The 17,822-nt window shown below is 42.6% G+C and overlaps 1 protein-coding gene across 4 annotated transcripts in view; it reads right to left on the bottom strand.

The window, feature by feature from the left end:
• The window catches only part of pard3ba (par-3 family cell polarity regulator beta a), a 164,840-nt gene that overhangs the window by 123,332 nt on the left and 23,686 nt on the right, over positions 1–17,822 (bottom strand). For all 4 annotated transcript variants that reach the window (XM_075477934.1, XM_075477936.1, XM_075477938.1 and 1 more), the window contains exon 3: positions 9,205–9,562. In XM_075477934.1, the coding sequence (XP_075334049.1) occupies positions 9,205–9,562 (358 nt within the window). The remainder of the gene's footprint in view (positions 1–9,204; positions 9,563–17,822) is intronic.

Below are 17,822 nucleotides of genomic sequence, written 5' to 3'. Positions count from 1 at the left end.
GCCAAAATCGCTCTACAGCTACAAGGACAGCTGGGCTCGCTGCACATTTAACTGCTGACTCCAGTTAGATGTTTCAGATACTGAATGAGGAACAGATTTCCAAAGTGGCTGTAATGGCTTTTCTAAATGAGCTCAACAAATAGGCGACATCGTTGAGAAAGCTCAGTCGTGACCCACCCACGAACGCAGTTGTTCCTCACTGCAATGTCAATGACACGACTTTGTGAAGTGACTGAGGCTGCTCCATGGTCACAGTCAGGGTCCATTACCCAGCGGTCAGCCCCATAAATCCTCCTCCATTTATCCACGGAGTCAAATCTGCCTCAATCAATCCTCCCACCACTTAAATAGTTCTGAGAGCGCCAGTCCAGCCATGTGAAGGAACCTGAGAGTCACGAGCATTGACCTCTGACCTGTGCTGACCCCAGGCGGGTCAAGCAGGGCCACGGAGAGCCGGGGACATTGATTAGAGTGACATGTGACTCTCTCAGGTCAGCAACCATTTGAATGACCATAAACAGGATTACCTCGCAGGAATTCTTTATCAAGAGTGGCTGAGCTTGAAGAAAAAGGGGCTCAGTGTTGCACAGTGGAGTATACAGAGTACTAACAAGCCAGAATAGTAATGGCATGTTTCCACATAAACCAAAATAAACTGAAACATCTGGATCTAGTGACCTGAGGCCTGTTCTGCCAGAGAAATGAGCTGTTCTCACAAACAGATGGCAAATCAAACATCATATTCCACAACTCGGCTCCAGATCGTCCAAGCGTGGATCATAAGAGTTTTGACAAGTGAAATGTGTAAACGTCAACGAAAAGCAAACGATATCTGCTGCAGCTTGTGGTAAACAATCAATGCCGCCATCTTAATAAGTCTGATATGGAGGATTCGGTGACATTTAAAGGCAAAGTTGCAGACTGCAAGCAACTAATTAGCACCTTTTTCATACTCCTCTTAAAAGCCACTGTTTCCACTGTAGCTCAGCAGAGACAAACCAGGAAAACACGGCGAACCGCAAAGAATAGGACCCGCTTCTGTTAACGCAAGACATACAGTAGTTTCTCTCCAACTATTAAAAACAAAAAAATGGAAGTAATTCGTCAGCCCGCTGATGACTCTTGGATGACAATGGGTGTGTTTTAGGATTCAAGTTATCCTGCTTATTTCATTTAGATCGAATTATTAGCTTGATGACTATAATATGGTCATGGATGAAATACTTAAATGTTAAAATCAGTTTCCATAACAGATGGAAGTTTAGTTCAAATCGCTGAGTAAAAAGTGCCATTCGGCAAAATTCTGCGGAGTTTGTGGAGAAATATGTGATCTGAAAGTCAATCTGAAAGCAAAATCAGGGCAGCAACTCAGCAAATCGAGCAATGCAAATAGAATTTGTATGAATTTTGCTGATGTGAATACTTTGTTCTTGTGAGGCCTTTTCTGGATGTTGTGTCAGGATCTTTTTCTTTATCAAGTAGAGAGTCCTGCAATCATCCAGCACTTCATCCACTTTAACTTTAAATCTCCCTCTAAACATTCAGGTTTGACAGTTTGACCGAGCTGTGAACCCATGACACAAAATAATCTGCAAGCAGAGCCCACCCATGAAATTCATCTCAGCACCAACAAACAGCGACAGATCGAAGCACATCCTTGTTATGTTCTTCCCCTTATTTTTCCATCGAAATCTGTGCAACTGCAGACATGACGAGGCTTTGTAAACTTTGCTGCTTTTGTTGTTTATCTGCCTCAGACTCTCCATCTGCAGCTCTTTGCTTAACTAGGCTGCTTATGCAGTTCTGGAAACACACTGGTTTATTTCAAGCATTTCCTCTTGTTTTTCGGTAATGTGAAAGTTGTACAATGCTGCAGCATTAGCTCACCCCCGGGGCGGGATGAAAACAAGAAAGCATCATGTTTCTGGCTGATTGTGTGCAACTTTGTGTGTCGTGTGTGTACACGAGTCGGTGTACATTACTTTGTTTATACCACAGTTTGCATGTGAAAGCAGGCATATCATGCATGTTACATTTCTTACAAGACAGTGTTTTGCTCGTGTGCACACTTCTATTTGTGAGTGTGTGCCAGTGTGTTTCTACGTTACAGGCCGGGGGGGGGGGGTCCTGTTTTTCTCTCAATCGATTGAGCGGGCCCGCTCAGGCTGCTCATGGGATGATGCGATAAGGACTCTCTTCCTCGAAGTGTGTGCGTGTAAGTGTTGCAGCAGATCAATGCGGGTCTAATCGTCCCACTGGGGCAAGTGTGAAGTCCAATCACCCTGTTCAAACACCTGATCCAAACCCGACACACAAACACTCCGATGCCTGGCTGATTGCTGAATTACCTCTTTTCCTGTCCACCACCACTCAGAGCGATTACATGCACTCTTTAACCGGATTATTTTGAATAACACGATTAAGGTAATAGTGTGATTAAGCATTCACATGGTGTGCAGTAACCTAAATTCTCACTCACCCTAGTTTGCATGATTTGTTGATGAATGGCTGAAGGTCTGGACAGATGTTTTGAAGCCTTACTGACACATATTATCCCTGAGCTATAAGCCTTTTAGCACAAGATATCTGAGATAAATGACAGAGGTTAGTGTTGGATTCTGCAGAATAGAATCATGTGGATGAGACACGATAAGCCTGAGAGTTGTTCTTATTCAGAGCTGAGGTGGAGGCATGTGATCACTGCAGTTCACCTGTGTGTTAGCCAGATCATGCAAAAAGACAGATTTATTAAAACCTTTTCCCCAACCTAAATTTCTTTAGTCTTTTCTAAATATACACATCTAAAAAGGAATAAAGGAATAAATATCTAAAGCAACAAGGAGTGTCCCATTCGAGCGGTTCGAAATATTCATCAACTGTGGTTCATATTTTGCTTGCATGAAGCCTAACTTTCTTGTAATATTTTAAAGTGGTCTTGAGCAACAGTTCTCCAGGTTTTCTGAAGGTCTTTCAAAGTTTTTGTTTGGACATTGGTTGTTGTTTTTTTGTAGTTTTTGGTCCAGTTTTCATAGCCGACCATTTTCAGAGGAAAGAGTTCTTTGTTCAAGTCAGCCAACACTGATATTCTGTGTCAGCATTGGTGACTCTGTGTCCTCCTCTGCTCATCTCTCATGTGGGGTACCCCAAGACTCAGTTTTAGGCCCTCTTCTCTTCTCTCTTTACCTGCTACCACTTGGTTCCATTCTAAGAAGGCATGGTATCTCCTTCCACTGTTATGCGGATGACAGCTAGATTTATGTCCCCCTTAAAAAGAAAGACGCTTATTCTGTGAAACCCCTACTGAGGTGTCTGGAAAACATAAAGGCCTGGATGAGTATAAACTTTTTAAATTTTAATGAGAAAAAAAACAGAGGTGATGGTTCTTGGTGGCACTACTGGGGCCCCCTTTGTAGATCTGGGCTCCTTGGCCCAGTTCATTAACCCAACTGTCACTAACCTTGGGGTGAAAGTGGATACTGATCTCAAGCTCGACTGTCAGATAAATTCGGTCGTTAAATCGAGTTTCTTCCACTTGAGGCAGCTTGCCAAAATAAAACCTATTCTTTCAAAGCAATACTTTGAAACAGTAATCCAGCCTAGTGGTCACAAAGGCGTGGATTATTGTAAAGCACTTCATGTGGGGGTTAGTGGGTCCTCCATCGCCCGTCTTCAGAAGGTGCAAAATGCTGCCGCACGTCTTTTAACTGGCACACGTAAATACGAGCATATTTCCCCCATTTTAGCCTTACTTCACTGGCTGCCCATACATTTTAGGATCAGTTTTAAAATTATTTTTATTTACTTTTAAATCCCTAAATGGTCTTGCCCCATCCTACCTCTCCGAGCTGCTACAGCCACCCCCCGCTCTCTCAGGTCAGCTGATCCGCTGCTCCTGAGTGTACCAAAAACAAAGTGCAAGCTCAGAGGTGACCGTGCCTTTGCTGTGGCAACTGTGGAACGATCTGCCTCTCCACCATCTTAAAACGCCTCTTCTCCTTGGCTTTCGACACGATGTGAGATGTTGAATGTATCATTATTTTGATTTATTTCTATTTATTTTAGTATTATTATTGTTTTAAATTATATAGCTATTTTATGTCTTTTAATCCATTCTTGTATTTTATTCTTTTAATATTCGTTTTTATTTTTCTGTACAGCACTTTAGTCAACTGAGGTTGTTTTAAAGTGCTTTATAAATAAAATTGGATTGGAACACTGAACTAAGAATCATTTCAGCATAAAAAAAAACACTTGACTTAAGGGATGAAACAGTGATGTGTTTATGAGCAAAGAACTAATTTTAGCAGCCTGTCACAAAGATTATTTGTTTGAATTTAATTAGTTGTATCTCTGAAAAAAAACAAAAAAAAACAAAGTTAACACAATTTTACTGAGGAAAAAAAAAAAAAGTATTTTTACACCAAAAAAGGTATTCATAAAGACCTGAGTGGGAAAGTTGGCATATTTCAGCATGGCGTGCAGTGTGTCCTTAAATAATTTCAAGAACCTGGACAAGTGGAGGACAAAAGAAGAACTGTCAGGCTGAGAAAACTATTTACAGCAGAGGGACAGTTAGATGCCCTGAAGAAATAACAAAAGAATCCTGCAAAGACCTGAGAGATGCATCTGGACCTTCAGTTGATCCATCTGTTGGCCCAAGCTTCATCAGAAATGGTCTCAGATATTCATAAAGAAGGGAAACGGGCCAGAAAAGGCTGATGCCAAATGAATCCTCCCCAGAGCCCAGACCTCAACATTATTGCAGTGTGGGATCATCTTGGCAGAGAACGGAACAAAAGGCAGCTGACATCCAAAGAAGAGCTTTGGGATGTCCTTCAGGAAGCCTGGAGAACTATTCCTGAAGACTACTTAAAGAAAGGACAGAAAGCTTGTCTGAGAGGGTTCAGGCTATGATGAACAACAAAGGTGGTAGAATCAAATACTGACTTTTGAGCTTGTTGGAATACTAAAAACACAGTTTTTGCCTTATATATACACACTGTATTTCCTTTTAAGATTGCACATTATTTTAAGAAACAGTTATCCCAGTTTCCTGTTTTCTGGACCGTCTGTGAATAAATGAGGGTTGACTTAAGACACAGCACTGTACCTCTACCATGCCTTCATTTATAAAAAAAGATCTAGATATAGACAAACAAAAAAGATTCATCACTTCTACAACTTGCTCCCATTTCTGGTCAGATTTTCAGAGATGTTCTGCACTGGGTGAGGGAATAAAGGGTTAATCCGTACATAAAGAGAACTTTAATAACCTGCAGAAAATGTGACCAACTCAAGTAAAAAAAAAAAAAAGTAAATAAATGAAATCCTGTGAATTAAACATTCTGTACTAGGTCTGTCTACATTTTCAGAAACCACAATGATGCTGCTGCATCTGATTCACATGGAGGATGCAACACCCGGTTAATAAATCAACTTGCTGTAGCAAAAAGATGAGCAAACACACATACATACACACACACACACACACACACACACACACACACACACCACACTGCATAGTTCATTGGTTTGGGTGGGAATTTGGTTTAAGTTGAATCTGGATTCTTTTGTCATCGTGTCTCTGTGCGTGTGTGTGTGTGTGTGTGTGTGTGTGTGTGTGTGTGTGTGTGTGTGTGTGTGTGTGTGCCTACGCATGCATGTCTGAATGACAGAAGCTGCCTTTACTGCATCGGTCTGTGTCCATATGAGGGGCGTCACAGGGTCACATCATAACTAAGTTAGTCAAGCTTCAACAGGGCTCGAGAGGAGGTTGGGGGTGGAAGCAGGAAGAGTTCCCACTGGGTTAAACACAGGGTGGAACAGGCGTGTGCGAGTGTGTAGGAGGGGGGGACTGGAATTAGTCCATTCATGCTTGGCTGGACCTTGGGCATGCTAACAGGCTACAGTGCTAATCTAGTTAGAGGTGGAAGCCACACAGAGACAGGGGAAGCAGAGTCGGGTGTTAAGTGGGGGGTAGAGAAGGTTTCCTGGGAGTTGGTGGGGTCAAGGTCTACAGCTGTGGGTATGGAGCTGGACGGCAGGTGGCTGGAGCTGAATAGCAGAGTAGGCAAGCGATGGCTGGATGGCGAGGAGGCAGACGATGGGACATGGGGTGAAAGTGGGCCCGGGGAGAGGGATGGCCAAGGGCAGTTGTGCGTGTACGCGGGGTGTCACACTGCTCCTCTACGGTCAACAGATGGAGAGAGGAGAATGGAAGGGGCTGAGGGGTGACTCAGTGATCAGACAGCATCTTATTAAATCCCATCCAGGCTCATTTCATCTTTTATCTCGCTCTTTATCTTTCATTTGGGCTCTATTGAAATACTAATCAGTCCAAGGCCCATGAAAGAGATGTAGAGAGAGAAAGAAAAATACTGCTTTAGATTACTTGCAGTAAATGTATCTACAGCTAGAACAGACTGCAGCCCAGACAGAGCACATATTTCCCCAGAGGCTCCCTGAGGCCTCTGACTGAACACTCCAGTTATGACATTCTCCTCTATGAATGCACTGTGACCCTGTAACTCATTTACTTTATTTTCTGACTCAAAGAAAGAAAAAGAAAATGCACGGCACGTTTTACAGCTTTTTAATACCAAGCACACTTCACACACTCGCCACTCTAAACAGGTGAGTATGTATGAAATGGATCTGACAGAGTGCGGAACAATCAAGTCACCGAACTTCTTACAACTTTGGAGAGATTGCTGCTTTTGCAGTTATCCCTGTAAGAGCAGGACCGAAGAGAGGGAAAAGTCACATTTGACTCACTCATTCAAGGTTGCATTTATAAATGAAAAAAATGTGCATGAATATGGTAACAATTAAATAGAGACGATAATTCAGATCAATGGAGCAAGCTTTGTTTTTTGTGGCCTTATTCTCGGACTGTGTCCAGAGATTTCTGAAACCAGGTTTTATAATCAATACGCACAAGACTTTTCTCTCAGCTGTGTGAGAAACTATCCCAATCGAATGATATTTTACAGACACGACTGTGTTAAAGAATCAATGCAGCTGGGTTGAGAACACCGGCACAACATTCAGCAAGGATAAACTCACATTAAAAATGGTCTTAAAGTGCAGATTCTCAGCTTTAATGCGAGGGTATTCACACCCAAACTGGTGGAGGGGTTTAGGAGTTGCATCTCTTTGATGTGTAGGACCCTCCTTGTTGCAGCTGGTAAATGCCGTTTCAGTGATAAATTTTTAATATTCCAGGTAAAAGATCAAGCAATGTTCCCAAACGTGGCAACTTTAAGCTAGAAAAAAAAACAAAAAAAAAAAAAAAAAAAAAAAAACATCTATCTGAGAAGAAGAAATGGGAGAGGCCAGATCATTTTGGAGCAATATGTGTAAAAATGAGTTTGTGACATCAGCAAAAGGCTCGGCTGCAAGTCAAAAAGTGGAGGATGATTACAGGAGCTTTTCAATGTTCATGATAAACCCCTTCACAACATCCAGCCAACACTCTCCATGGAGTATGCTACATAGAGAATAGAGAGGCGAGCTCTCAGACAGCTTTCTCTTCAAAGAATTTTCAATCTGTGCCAGAATGAGAAGACAAAAATGTGGAGGAGGTTTGGAACCGTTCATGATCGAGTGCAGAGATGGACAGAGACTGGCGGCATAAGTCTGATGACTTCCAGGGGCACAGACAGAAGTGTAGAGTGACGTACTGTTTGCTCAGAATGACACCTGGCCAATGTCATGCAAAGAAAATCTATCCAATCATCCAAAAGCAGCAAAGTTGATCGGACAGCAAACTCACAGAATAGATGCACAATGATCCTAAACATACCATGAAAGCAACTCATAGAGATGTGATATTCTGCAGCAGCTAAGTCAATCACCTTATCTCAATTCGACTGAATGGACGTGTCTCAGGCTGGTTTACTCACACAGATTTGGAATAAGACAGACAGAAGACAGTACTATCACTGAAAAATGTCCCCTACCAAAAGATAAAGCAGGACATTAAAGAGTTAAAGGTAGGGTAGGAGATCCTGGATTTTGAGTCCAGCGAAGCTGCATTTTGAAAATACACAGGTAAAAAGTCCCAACCCTTTTCTTCACTTTCCCCCCGAAGGCACGCCTCTAGAGTACATGAACGCGCACGAGCACGAAGGTGCACGAGCGCTGTTCTGACAGCAAGCATCGATCGTTGCCGTATTTAGTAAGTTAGTTTATGCTAACTATACGTTTAATAATGCTAGGTGCTAGCCAAGCTGGCTCTAGTTTAGCTTCCTGCCAAGCTTCTGGACGTGTAATTCGTTCACGGAGCAGGGTACGCGCACAGGGGGAAGGAGGGGGAGGGAGGAGCAGATTGCAGTTTGATAGACGGCATCAGAATCCAATCATTGTGAACGGTCTGTTCACAATGATTGGATACTGTTTTTCCTAGATTGTACGTTCTAGAGGCCACTAAAACTTTTCATATTTGTGTCAAAACCTTTAATTAATTGGTTGCAATGGGGGTGTGAAGAGTATTTCAAGCAATATGTAAAAAAATGTTCCAGAAAAAGATCCCCTACCCCGCCTTTAATGGTGCACAAAGGAAAGACAGGAACAATAAAAACTCAACAAAGACAAAATCACAGAATTACACAGGCCTATTCTGGTCATCAGGATGCTCAGTCGAGTATCTTAAAAGACTGAACCCTTCCGAAACGTGATAGCATAGCCAGATATAAGATGGCTCTCTGTCAAATGTGTAAGTGGGCCAATGCCAATTACATTTTAGTGAAACTCTCGTCAATCCTCAACACTCAACATACAGATAAGTGAACTGTGTCATGAAGCTGGTTCTCCGTCTCAGCGACGTGTGAAAACAAGAGCAAACCGCGTAAGGAGCGCTGAGTGAGGACGCTGCGTCAACACTGGATCCGTTTTCACACGCAGCTGAGTAACGGCATAAATTCTCTCTTTTCACAGTATGTTCAGCTCACATCTGCTCCATAAATGTTGTCTGACTCATACACTTTCATACAAACACACCACGACACCATCACATGTTCAAAAAGTGAAAGTGTTGATTGAGCCTGGCTTTAGTTTATGAGATTTTTCTGTGACCCTCCCTTACGAACATCTGTTTTGATCCACACATCAGAGGGCTTTGTATGAGGTCAAATGTGGATTTTACAATCTAATCGAAAATGCATTTTCGTGAGATGAGGTCGACGTGCAGCAGATTTTACATACTGGCTTTGAGGATGGCCTCGTTGACTTCGATCTCTCCTCTGGCTGGATCCTCGTACTCCAGGTGGGGATAGTAGTGCATGGATTCTGGACTTTCAGCCGCACTGGAGAAGCCGTTAGACATGGTATCTCTGGGACTGTCTGCCTCCCGACGCTGGTCCTTGTGAAACAAAGACATGGCGTCTCTGGGACTGTCTGTCCCCCGACGCTGGTCCTCGTGAAACAAAGACATGGCATCTCTGGTATCTCTGGGACTGTCTGTCCCCCGACGCTGGTCCTCGTGAAACAAAGACATGGCATCTCTGGTATCTCTGGGACTGTCTGTCCCCCGACGCTGGTCCTCATGAAACACAGCCATCAGCTGAAAGAGATACACAAAGTCAAAACTGTGCTCTAAAAGTATCAAACATGAGGTGTACACAATCAGAAATGAACAAGCTGTCCTCAAGGTAAATTCTGGTGTTTAGACAAGCTGGAAACACACAGTTGGGTTAAATCGTATCGCCACTGTGCCATGACCACAGTAAGGCTCTCGTGTCATTTATCTTGCCAACATTGAGGATAAACCTCCTTCATTCTGCCAAGTGTGCAGATGTGACAGTGTGTGAGGAGCAGGATTTACAGACGAGCAGATGAGCATTTAGGAACTTTTTTTCTTTGATAACAAAGTAGAAAATCCGAGCAGCGATCCTGCTGATGGCCGGTTCAGAGGAATTAACGCATGCCGAGGTGTGCATGTATGAAATTAGCAGTCAAATGAGATCTGACAAGAGAATGAGAAGCTGTCAAACACAATGACACGCCTGCCACAATGAGACGGTGGGAAGAGATGGGGCAGCCAAATGAACAGGGGATGGAGGGCAGCAGAATGACAAACAATCCTAATTGAGACAGGGACACGATGGCAGATTGAGGAGAGGGGAATGAGCGCGTTTGTGTGTGTTGACTGCGGGCCACGCCATTGCGGGTGCGAGGTTTGATAAATGGGCGCGTGGCGGCGTGACGCTCTCATTAGACAATGCTAGCGACGGAAATGACCACTTAATGAAAAGCAATAACCGCAGTGGAAGGAGGGATGGAAATAAAACAACAGATGAGTAGAAAACGTCAATTAACAACGACGGAACGAGGTAGCTGTGCGAGTGCGTTTGTGCGAGTGTAAACAATAAGCACGGGGGCGGCGGCGAGATATGCATCATCCATCACGTTGTGACACCAACTCTCACCTAAACTTTTCATGATTCAATATCCTCATGACACCTGGCCAATGCCATGAAAAGGAGATCCATCAACTTTATTCATGTGTATATATATGCATGAGCATCAGAGAGCGTGCGAGAGGAAAGATGAGGAACTGAAGGGCTGGCAGATGAAAAGAAGAGAGAAAAGAAAAGACAGAATGCCAGCAAACAAATCTGATTGCGGCAGCTGATGGATGCTTCTCGCGCTCTCTTTCTCTCCTCTTTATCTGCTTTCCTTTTTCTCCCCTTATCTCTTTCCTTCCCGAGCCTCAGTCTCCTTCGCCAAACTCGCTGACAGCATCAATCAAAGAAGTACTCTCGGAGCATAACGTGATGTGCGTGCACCAAGGCGAGCGCGCACAAAGACACAGCTACGAGTTACCCTCAAAAACAATTTAGTTGTTTTGAACAACTTATTTCAATGTGTGGAGGGGAGATGATGACTTGCTTTTCCGGAGTATATTCTTTTTATGGCTGGCACCGACAGGGAGTGATGCTGATGAGGGCCGCCCTGCTGCTTCCACTCGTCGCTCAATCAAACACGGAATATTAACAAAATGAATCAATGTTTCAATTGGATGTTAACATTTGGGGGTTTTGTATTGGAGCCATGTTGAAGGCTTTCCATTGATCACACACACTCTGGAAGCCATTAAAACACACAGTGCACCCTGAGTGTTTCCATTATGCAGGGAAGCCAAACAGACTCCAACAGAAGGAGCTCGACTTCTGAGATGGACAATATGACACCACAGCCTAATCTTCTTGGTGATGTTGTCACTGCATAAGGGATTTTTCCACTGACGCTTATTGTTGAGAGAAAAATCAGGGCTCCTGGATGCTGACTCCATCGCAATAAACATCAACTTCCCTTATGAAACACTGCGTCAATAAATCAATAAATTCATTAGCTAAAATAGGTCCTTACAATCAGAGTGCAAGCAGCATTCTTGTATAAAAATTCATGATAAATGGATTTTAGACTTCATACACACATATTCATCACTCTCAAGCTCCACCCATTTGACCAAATATGGTCACTTCTGGCTTAAAAACAAAACAAAACAAAGACTGCAAAAGCCAAATGGAGAACTTAACGCATGTATATACGGTGTATAGGTTAACTTTTGCAAAAAGTGAGGTTTTTAACCCAAATCCCTGCATTTTCTTCACCCGAGTGATCATTTTGGTGATGAAACATAACAGTGTGACAATAATATCCCCGCGCGGGCTGCAAACTCCAGCCTCCTAAAGTGGACGTTGTCTGGCTAATTAATCTTTACCCTGCACACTGCTCAGGGAGATAAGTAGCGTACATGTTGAAAATCAACATGTAGCATCAAGCACTCCTGATCAGGTGTCAGACTGTTGGGAGGGAGAATGTTGTTGGTGCTGCCAGAAGTCAAACTGGAGTCAGAGAGTGTGTCAGCAGGTTAAAACGCGGATGGATACATCCATTCTATAAACTGAACAGACAGCAAGAGTTTACATCCAAAGCAGTCAGTTTAGTTGTTGTTTTGACATGTTTAAAGGATCGACCCCCCCCCCTCACAGGCCTTACTCTCACTTAAAGGGATAGTTCGCCTCTTTTGACCTGAAGTTGTATGACATTCCATATTAGCAATATCATTTATTAAATTCGACTTACCCCCTGCTGAGCCCTGTGAGCAGAGTTCCAGCCTCGTTTTGGCGTTGACGAAGGTAGTCCGGCTAGTTGGCTGGGGTTTAAAAAATAAAGCGTCTTGCTTCTCAAAACAATATGCGTTCAAAAGAGTAATACATTTTTGCATCACAAAATCGTTCATCCAGAAAAAGTCAGACCTCACAATCGCTTGGCGCTATTTTTGCCTCTTCATATCAATGCGTTCAGCCACCTGCCGATAGCTGCACCTGTTACGGTGTTTGCTGCTCGGAAGCAGGGGACTGCTCGGTCTGCACTTCGGTCTGCACAGTTTACACAGCCCGTAGTGATACGAAGGGAGAGAGAAATAGCGCCAAGCGATTGTGAGGTCTGACTTTTCTGGAGGGACGATTTTGTGATGCAAATGTACTACTCTTTTCGACGCATATTGTTTTGAGAAGCAAGACGCTTTATTTTTCTAGCCCCAGCAAACTAGCCGGACTACCTTCGTCAACGCCAAAACGAGGCTGGAACTCGGCTCACAGGACGCAGCGGGGGGTAAGTCAATGTTCATAAATGATATTGCTAATATGGGATGTCACACAGCTTCATGTCAAAAGAGGTGAACTATTCCTTTAACCCCTGCATTTTTTGGGTTTATTTTCTTGCAGGTTAAGAGATGGGTTCCACCAGCTCAGTAAAGGTAAAAGCACATTTGTTTTAGTTACGCAAAGCCACAGTCAAGCCATGACAGTGCTTCAATCATATCTTTCCAGACCATGTTCAAACCTCAGCCAGCCTTTTCATACAAAACAGAACGTTCATTTTGTAAAAATAACTCTGGGAAAAGCTTCGTTTTCAAAAGCACACAGCTGCTTGAAATTGAGTCCTTTAAATACATCCCCAACACGTTCCCTTAGAGGACCCTCTGCCCCTGTGTGAAGAGAAACGCCTTGCTTGGTTCACAGTGTGTTTACTCAACACACAGTTTTTCTTAGTCTTTCCCCGACTGCGATTAGCATTCCAAGAAACAAATTGCCTTATTTTCCCCACCGCGTCCACGGGGGGATATTGATATGGACCTGGGGAGGCTGCATGTCAACTGCTGCTGAATAATGTGACCCCTTTGTCTCATTTCCATAACACCCTCACAAACACAAACTGATACCGCATGGCAAATACAAAAAGCTAAATCCTGCCCTTGTGCTGTCATGTTATGATCTTCTTGCAGCCATGACACGGTGTGCATCTCCAACGCGACCACACTCGCTGGGAGGACTGTGTGTGTTGCACAGCCAAGGCGATTACCCTGACATACATGAAAGCCAAATTCAGTTCCAGGTGTGAAGCATAAACATAGATAAGCATTCTGTCGGTGTATTCTTGTCCATGCACACGGCCTCGAGGTGAATAATTATGGGATTTGAAAATATATCTGGAGTACAGCAAAAAGGGGATTAATTCTCAGATTTAACGAGGAGTAAGCCCACACCGACATCTGATCCATGTTACATTAACAGACTGTTATGTTAGTTTATTCTTACTTTATTGTACCCCTTCAAATCATATAGCCCTTTTTCTCTGTGAGAGGAGATTTAAATAACCAAGAATGCAACAAGCCTGCAGAAGAAGGAATGACTGGGCAGTATCTAAAGGATTGTGATCCCACACGGGCTGTCATGACGCTTGTACGAGGAGATGTTGAGACTTTTCATCAAACCACCCAGTGAACTTTCACACTCAGTAATCACGTCCTCTTCTGCAACTGAGATTTTTCTGCACCGATGTGTCTTGAGGAAATTGGAATAGATATGAAACTACACTACATGATGAATTCAATTAGTAGCTTTTCAGTTTTAAAAAGTTTCAGAAGGTCTTTAAGGACGTCTCTGACTTTCTTTTAGTATGAAGGCGAAGTGCACACGAACACAGATAGTCGGTGGTGTTCTCTCAAATATCGCCAGCAAAATGCAATCTGAAGACAAGTGTCTCTGTCGCTCAAAATGCTTTAGAGCACTTACAGAACTGATCCCAAAGACTTTCTGATGTTCCACAATTCTCTTAACTGGAGTCTTTTTTTTATCCATGTACCAAAAGTGAGGTTCAAAAAAGAAAAAAAAAGATCAATAATAAGGTTATAAATGATAAAAAGGCATCTAAAATCTGCAGGACAAAAACAGACAAATGTCCATCATCTAAACTAGTTTTAAAACTGTTAGAATCATTACATTGTTTTACTGTCACACAATTAAATTACAGGAGAAACACTACGGCTGTTTCTCTCCGAGCTGAATCAAAGGTCAGTCGTCTGGTACCACCAGCAAACATCACAGTACATACTGTTAATCTTTTAATTCACTTCGCAATTTGGCGATTCTGCTGTCACAAAGAAAATAAATGATTCCCCCTGTGATACTTTTGATGGTTTAGCTCTGAAAAAAAAAAAATCAATCATATAACCACAAATTTCTGAAATAATCATGACCGTGCCTGCAGAATAGTCTTCAGTTGCCTGTTTGACGACAGAAATGTCGTATTCCACTTTGGTTATCACAAACTGATTCAGTCAGATCGAGTTTATGCTTATTTCCTCACTGTGCCTCTTCTTTAGCTGTGGACAAGGCATAACAGCCAAGTGTAATTTTTGTTTACATGGCCAAAAAGCAAACAGTCTGTGTTTTTTATTCCATCTCTGTACTTAGATTCAACTGCAATAAAGCACCCGTCTTTAATTGAGTCGTATGAATTAATTGCATGTTTATACAATAACAGTAACATCAGATAAACAGAGGAAGACAATAAAACTGTTCATCGCAATTATGTGTATCAACACGAGCGGCTTAAGGGCTGCTGTACCGCGGTCGCCGAGCTTGACTTGTGACCCTCCTCTTGGGGCAGGCTAAAGCAAACAGGGGTTTTATTTACAGGGATCAATAAAGCTGCAGATCATTATGCCGACTATCACCGACTCTTCATTTTCACAAGCTGCACGGATCACAACAATTATTGCAAAATTTATTAACAGCCAGGATATGAAAAATATCCTGTTGCTGTAAAGAGTAGATTAAGTTTACATGCTGCAACTCACAGATGGACCAGACGACTATAACGCTTTTAATTACTGATGCACTTGCAAAGAATAAATTATTCAAACGCAGCCGGTCCTGTGTGGAACACACAAGAGAGGACAGATGCATTGCAGTGTACGAGAAAACTAGGGCTGTGCACACATTATATAAAGCCTTTTTTCTTTTTCTCCCCATTCGGAAAAAGATGCAATCCAAAATAAAACAAAAACACACAACCGCTTTATGTATATGTGGCCACAGTCTAAGACACACACACACACGGTTACTGAGGAGGAACAGTGCCACCTTGTCTTTGCCAAAGGCTACTGCATGCTGGTACCACTCCAGCCTCTAAACTTTACATAAGCATCACCAACACACACACACACACACACACACACACACACACACACACACACAACCTCACAAACAAACATACACACTTCTTTATTCCATCCACTGGTACTAATCAACCCATTTTTCTTCTCCTCTCTCATTGCTGTCTAGCACTGCTGCGTGTGTTTCTGCCTCAGTGTGTGTGTGTGTGTGTGTGTGTGTGTGTGTGTGTGGCACCAGTCTATTGAGATGCTTTTGTGCTGTTGTCATTTATCTTACGACTGCCCTCCTCTCCTCCGTTTTCCGCCTCACACTATTCTTCATTCTTTCTTTGAACGAGAGATGCATAATTCAGAAGGGGAGCGCAGCATCCTGACAGTAGTATGGTAACCCAATCATCTCCCTCACACACACAAGACTTCTGACTTACACACAAGCACACTTTCTTTACAAAACAACAGGGTTGTGAAGACAGTTTTTTTTTTGTTTGTTTTTAAAGCATTACAAAATGAACCACAGAGAGAAACCGTCCTAATCCTCAGTGTCTAGACTAGACTGCGGAGCATGAAAGCCGCACTTCCTGACAATCTGACGTGGTGTATTTATTTGTGATCATACAATCGCTGTCATCACGGTCAACTGATGGGGTTTCTATTTGAGCACTGTTCCGTCTCTTAACTGCATCTGGTGTCGTCTTCTTGTTCTCCAAATTTCAGGCGGCAGCGGTGTGAAAGCTCCTGAAAGCTCCTGAAAGCCGAGCGTTTGCCACAACAGCAGTTTCCCCTCTGTGTACGAATTAGATGCTGTTCAACAGAGAGCAGCACAGGATGTGGAGAGAATGTAATTCTCCACGCCTGCAAAGTGTGATGAATATTGACAGTGCGTATGCACAGAGGGGCGAGGTGTCTGACCCAGACTGAGAAGAAATTTGGCTGGTGATATCTGTGACATCGCGTTAGAAACGCCAATGAATAAGAAACAAGGCATAGACGGTTATTTGCACTTCTGGAAATCGACTATCAGGTAATTGTAATTAGTGACAGCATTTAGTGTGAAGAGCAGTGATTCAGTTGCAGTTGCTAGCTGAATTATAAAGCACACATACAACCGTCAGCCACAACACTATAGCCAGTGACAGGTAAAGGAAATAACATTAATTATCCCATTACAATTAAAATCTGTCAGGGGGTGGGACATTTCAGGCAGAGAGAGAACACTTAGTCGATGTGCCCGAAGTGGGAAATTGTCATATTGTTGGGATAAGACTAAGTTTAAAAGTAGACAACCTAATGAAAGCATCTCAAAACAACCTGAAGTTAACAGACTAAACAGGCTATGGTGGAGATTCAATGTGGAACTGCTGACACAGAAGGGACCAATGAGACATCGTCAAACTTCAAGTCCCGCCCCTAAAATTAATTTTCAGGGGGAAACCATCACCCCCATTCCTGTGGTGGAGTGGGTCGTGGAAAAAGAAGCTGGTTCCTTCAAGAGGTTCTGCAGACGATGTAATCTCACCACCATACTGCAAGTATGACTGGAGCTGGTTTTAATGTTGTAGTTGATGGTAGTTCAAGTAAAGAAATAACACGGAGCTATTATCTTCAGTTTTAAAATAAGAAAAGAAGCGCTGATGCATTCTGAGGATTGGCAGGGTTCATATTTGAGATAATCAAAGCTGATACAATTTGAAAGGCAACCAAAATATCTCTGTAGTCTGTGTTCATCAACATGGCTGGAGATCATTTCAGTAGATGCATGCAATTTCTGATTTAAATTCAGAAAACAGTCTTATTCTTGGCATAATTCAATTTGCACAAGTTTTCCAAAAAACTAGGATAAAAGAAACAAGTTCAAATATGTTTATGCTCTCCAAGCCTGCAGTGAATTATCTATCGTTGGCCTTAAACGTTTTAAATTCAAACACAATTAGTTTAAACATGATGAGACCTGCCTCAAAAAATGACCAGTGTACATGTTTAAATGATAGAACTTATAGAATAAATAGCACACAAACCCGACTGACTGATTGACTGTAAAGTCAGCTTTTTTCCATTAAAAGGCTCATCCCTCAATCCTTTTTTCACTGTCTGAATTATAGGTTTTCCCACTTAAATTGCACCAAATCTCACAGTGATGTATCAACTCTGTATTCAACACAAGGAAGTACATTAAACCACACAAAATACACCAAAAAACTGAATCCATGTGACAGAGCACATAATGTACACGCTCAACCCGAACAAACACAGAGCAGAGCACGGGGGCCATGAGTGGAATGTTTGGCCTGTGTAATTTAAACAAGTAGAAAATTGGTTGTATTACCGGGGAGAACAGGGCTAATCCTGCTTCTAT

Source organism: Odontesthes bonariensis, chromosome 11, assembly GCF_027942865.1.
Source record: "Odontesthes bonariensis isolate fOdoBon6 chromosome 11, fOdoBon6.hap1, whole genome shotgun sequence".
NCBI lineage: Eukaryota > Metazoa > Chordata > Actinopteri > Atheriniformes > Atherinopsidae > Odontesthes > Odontesthes bonariensis.
The sequence above is the reverse complement of the archived record's forward strand: the minus strand, read 5'-3'. Positions and strand labels throughout refer to the sequence as shown.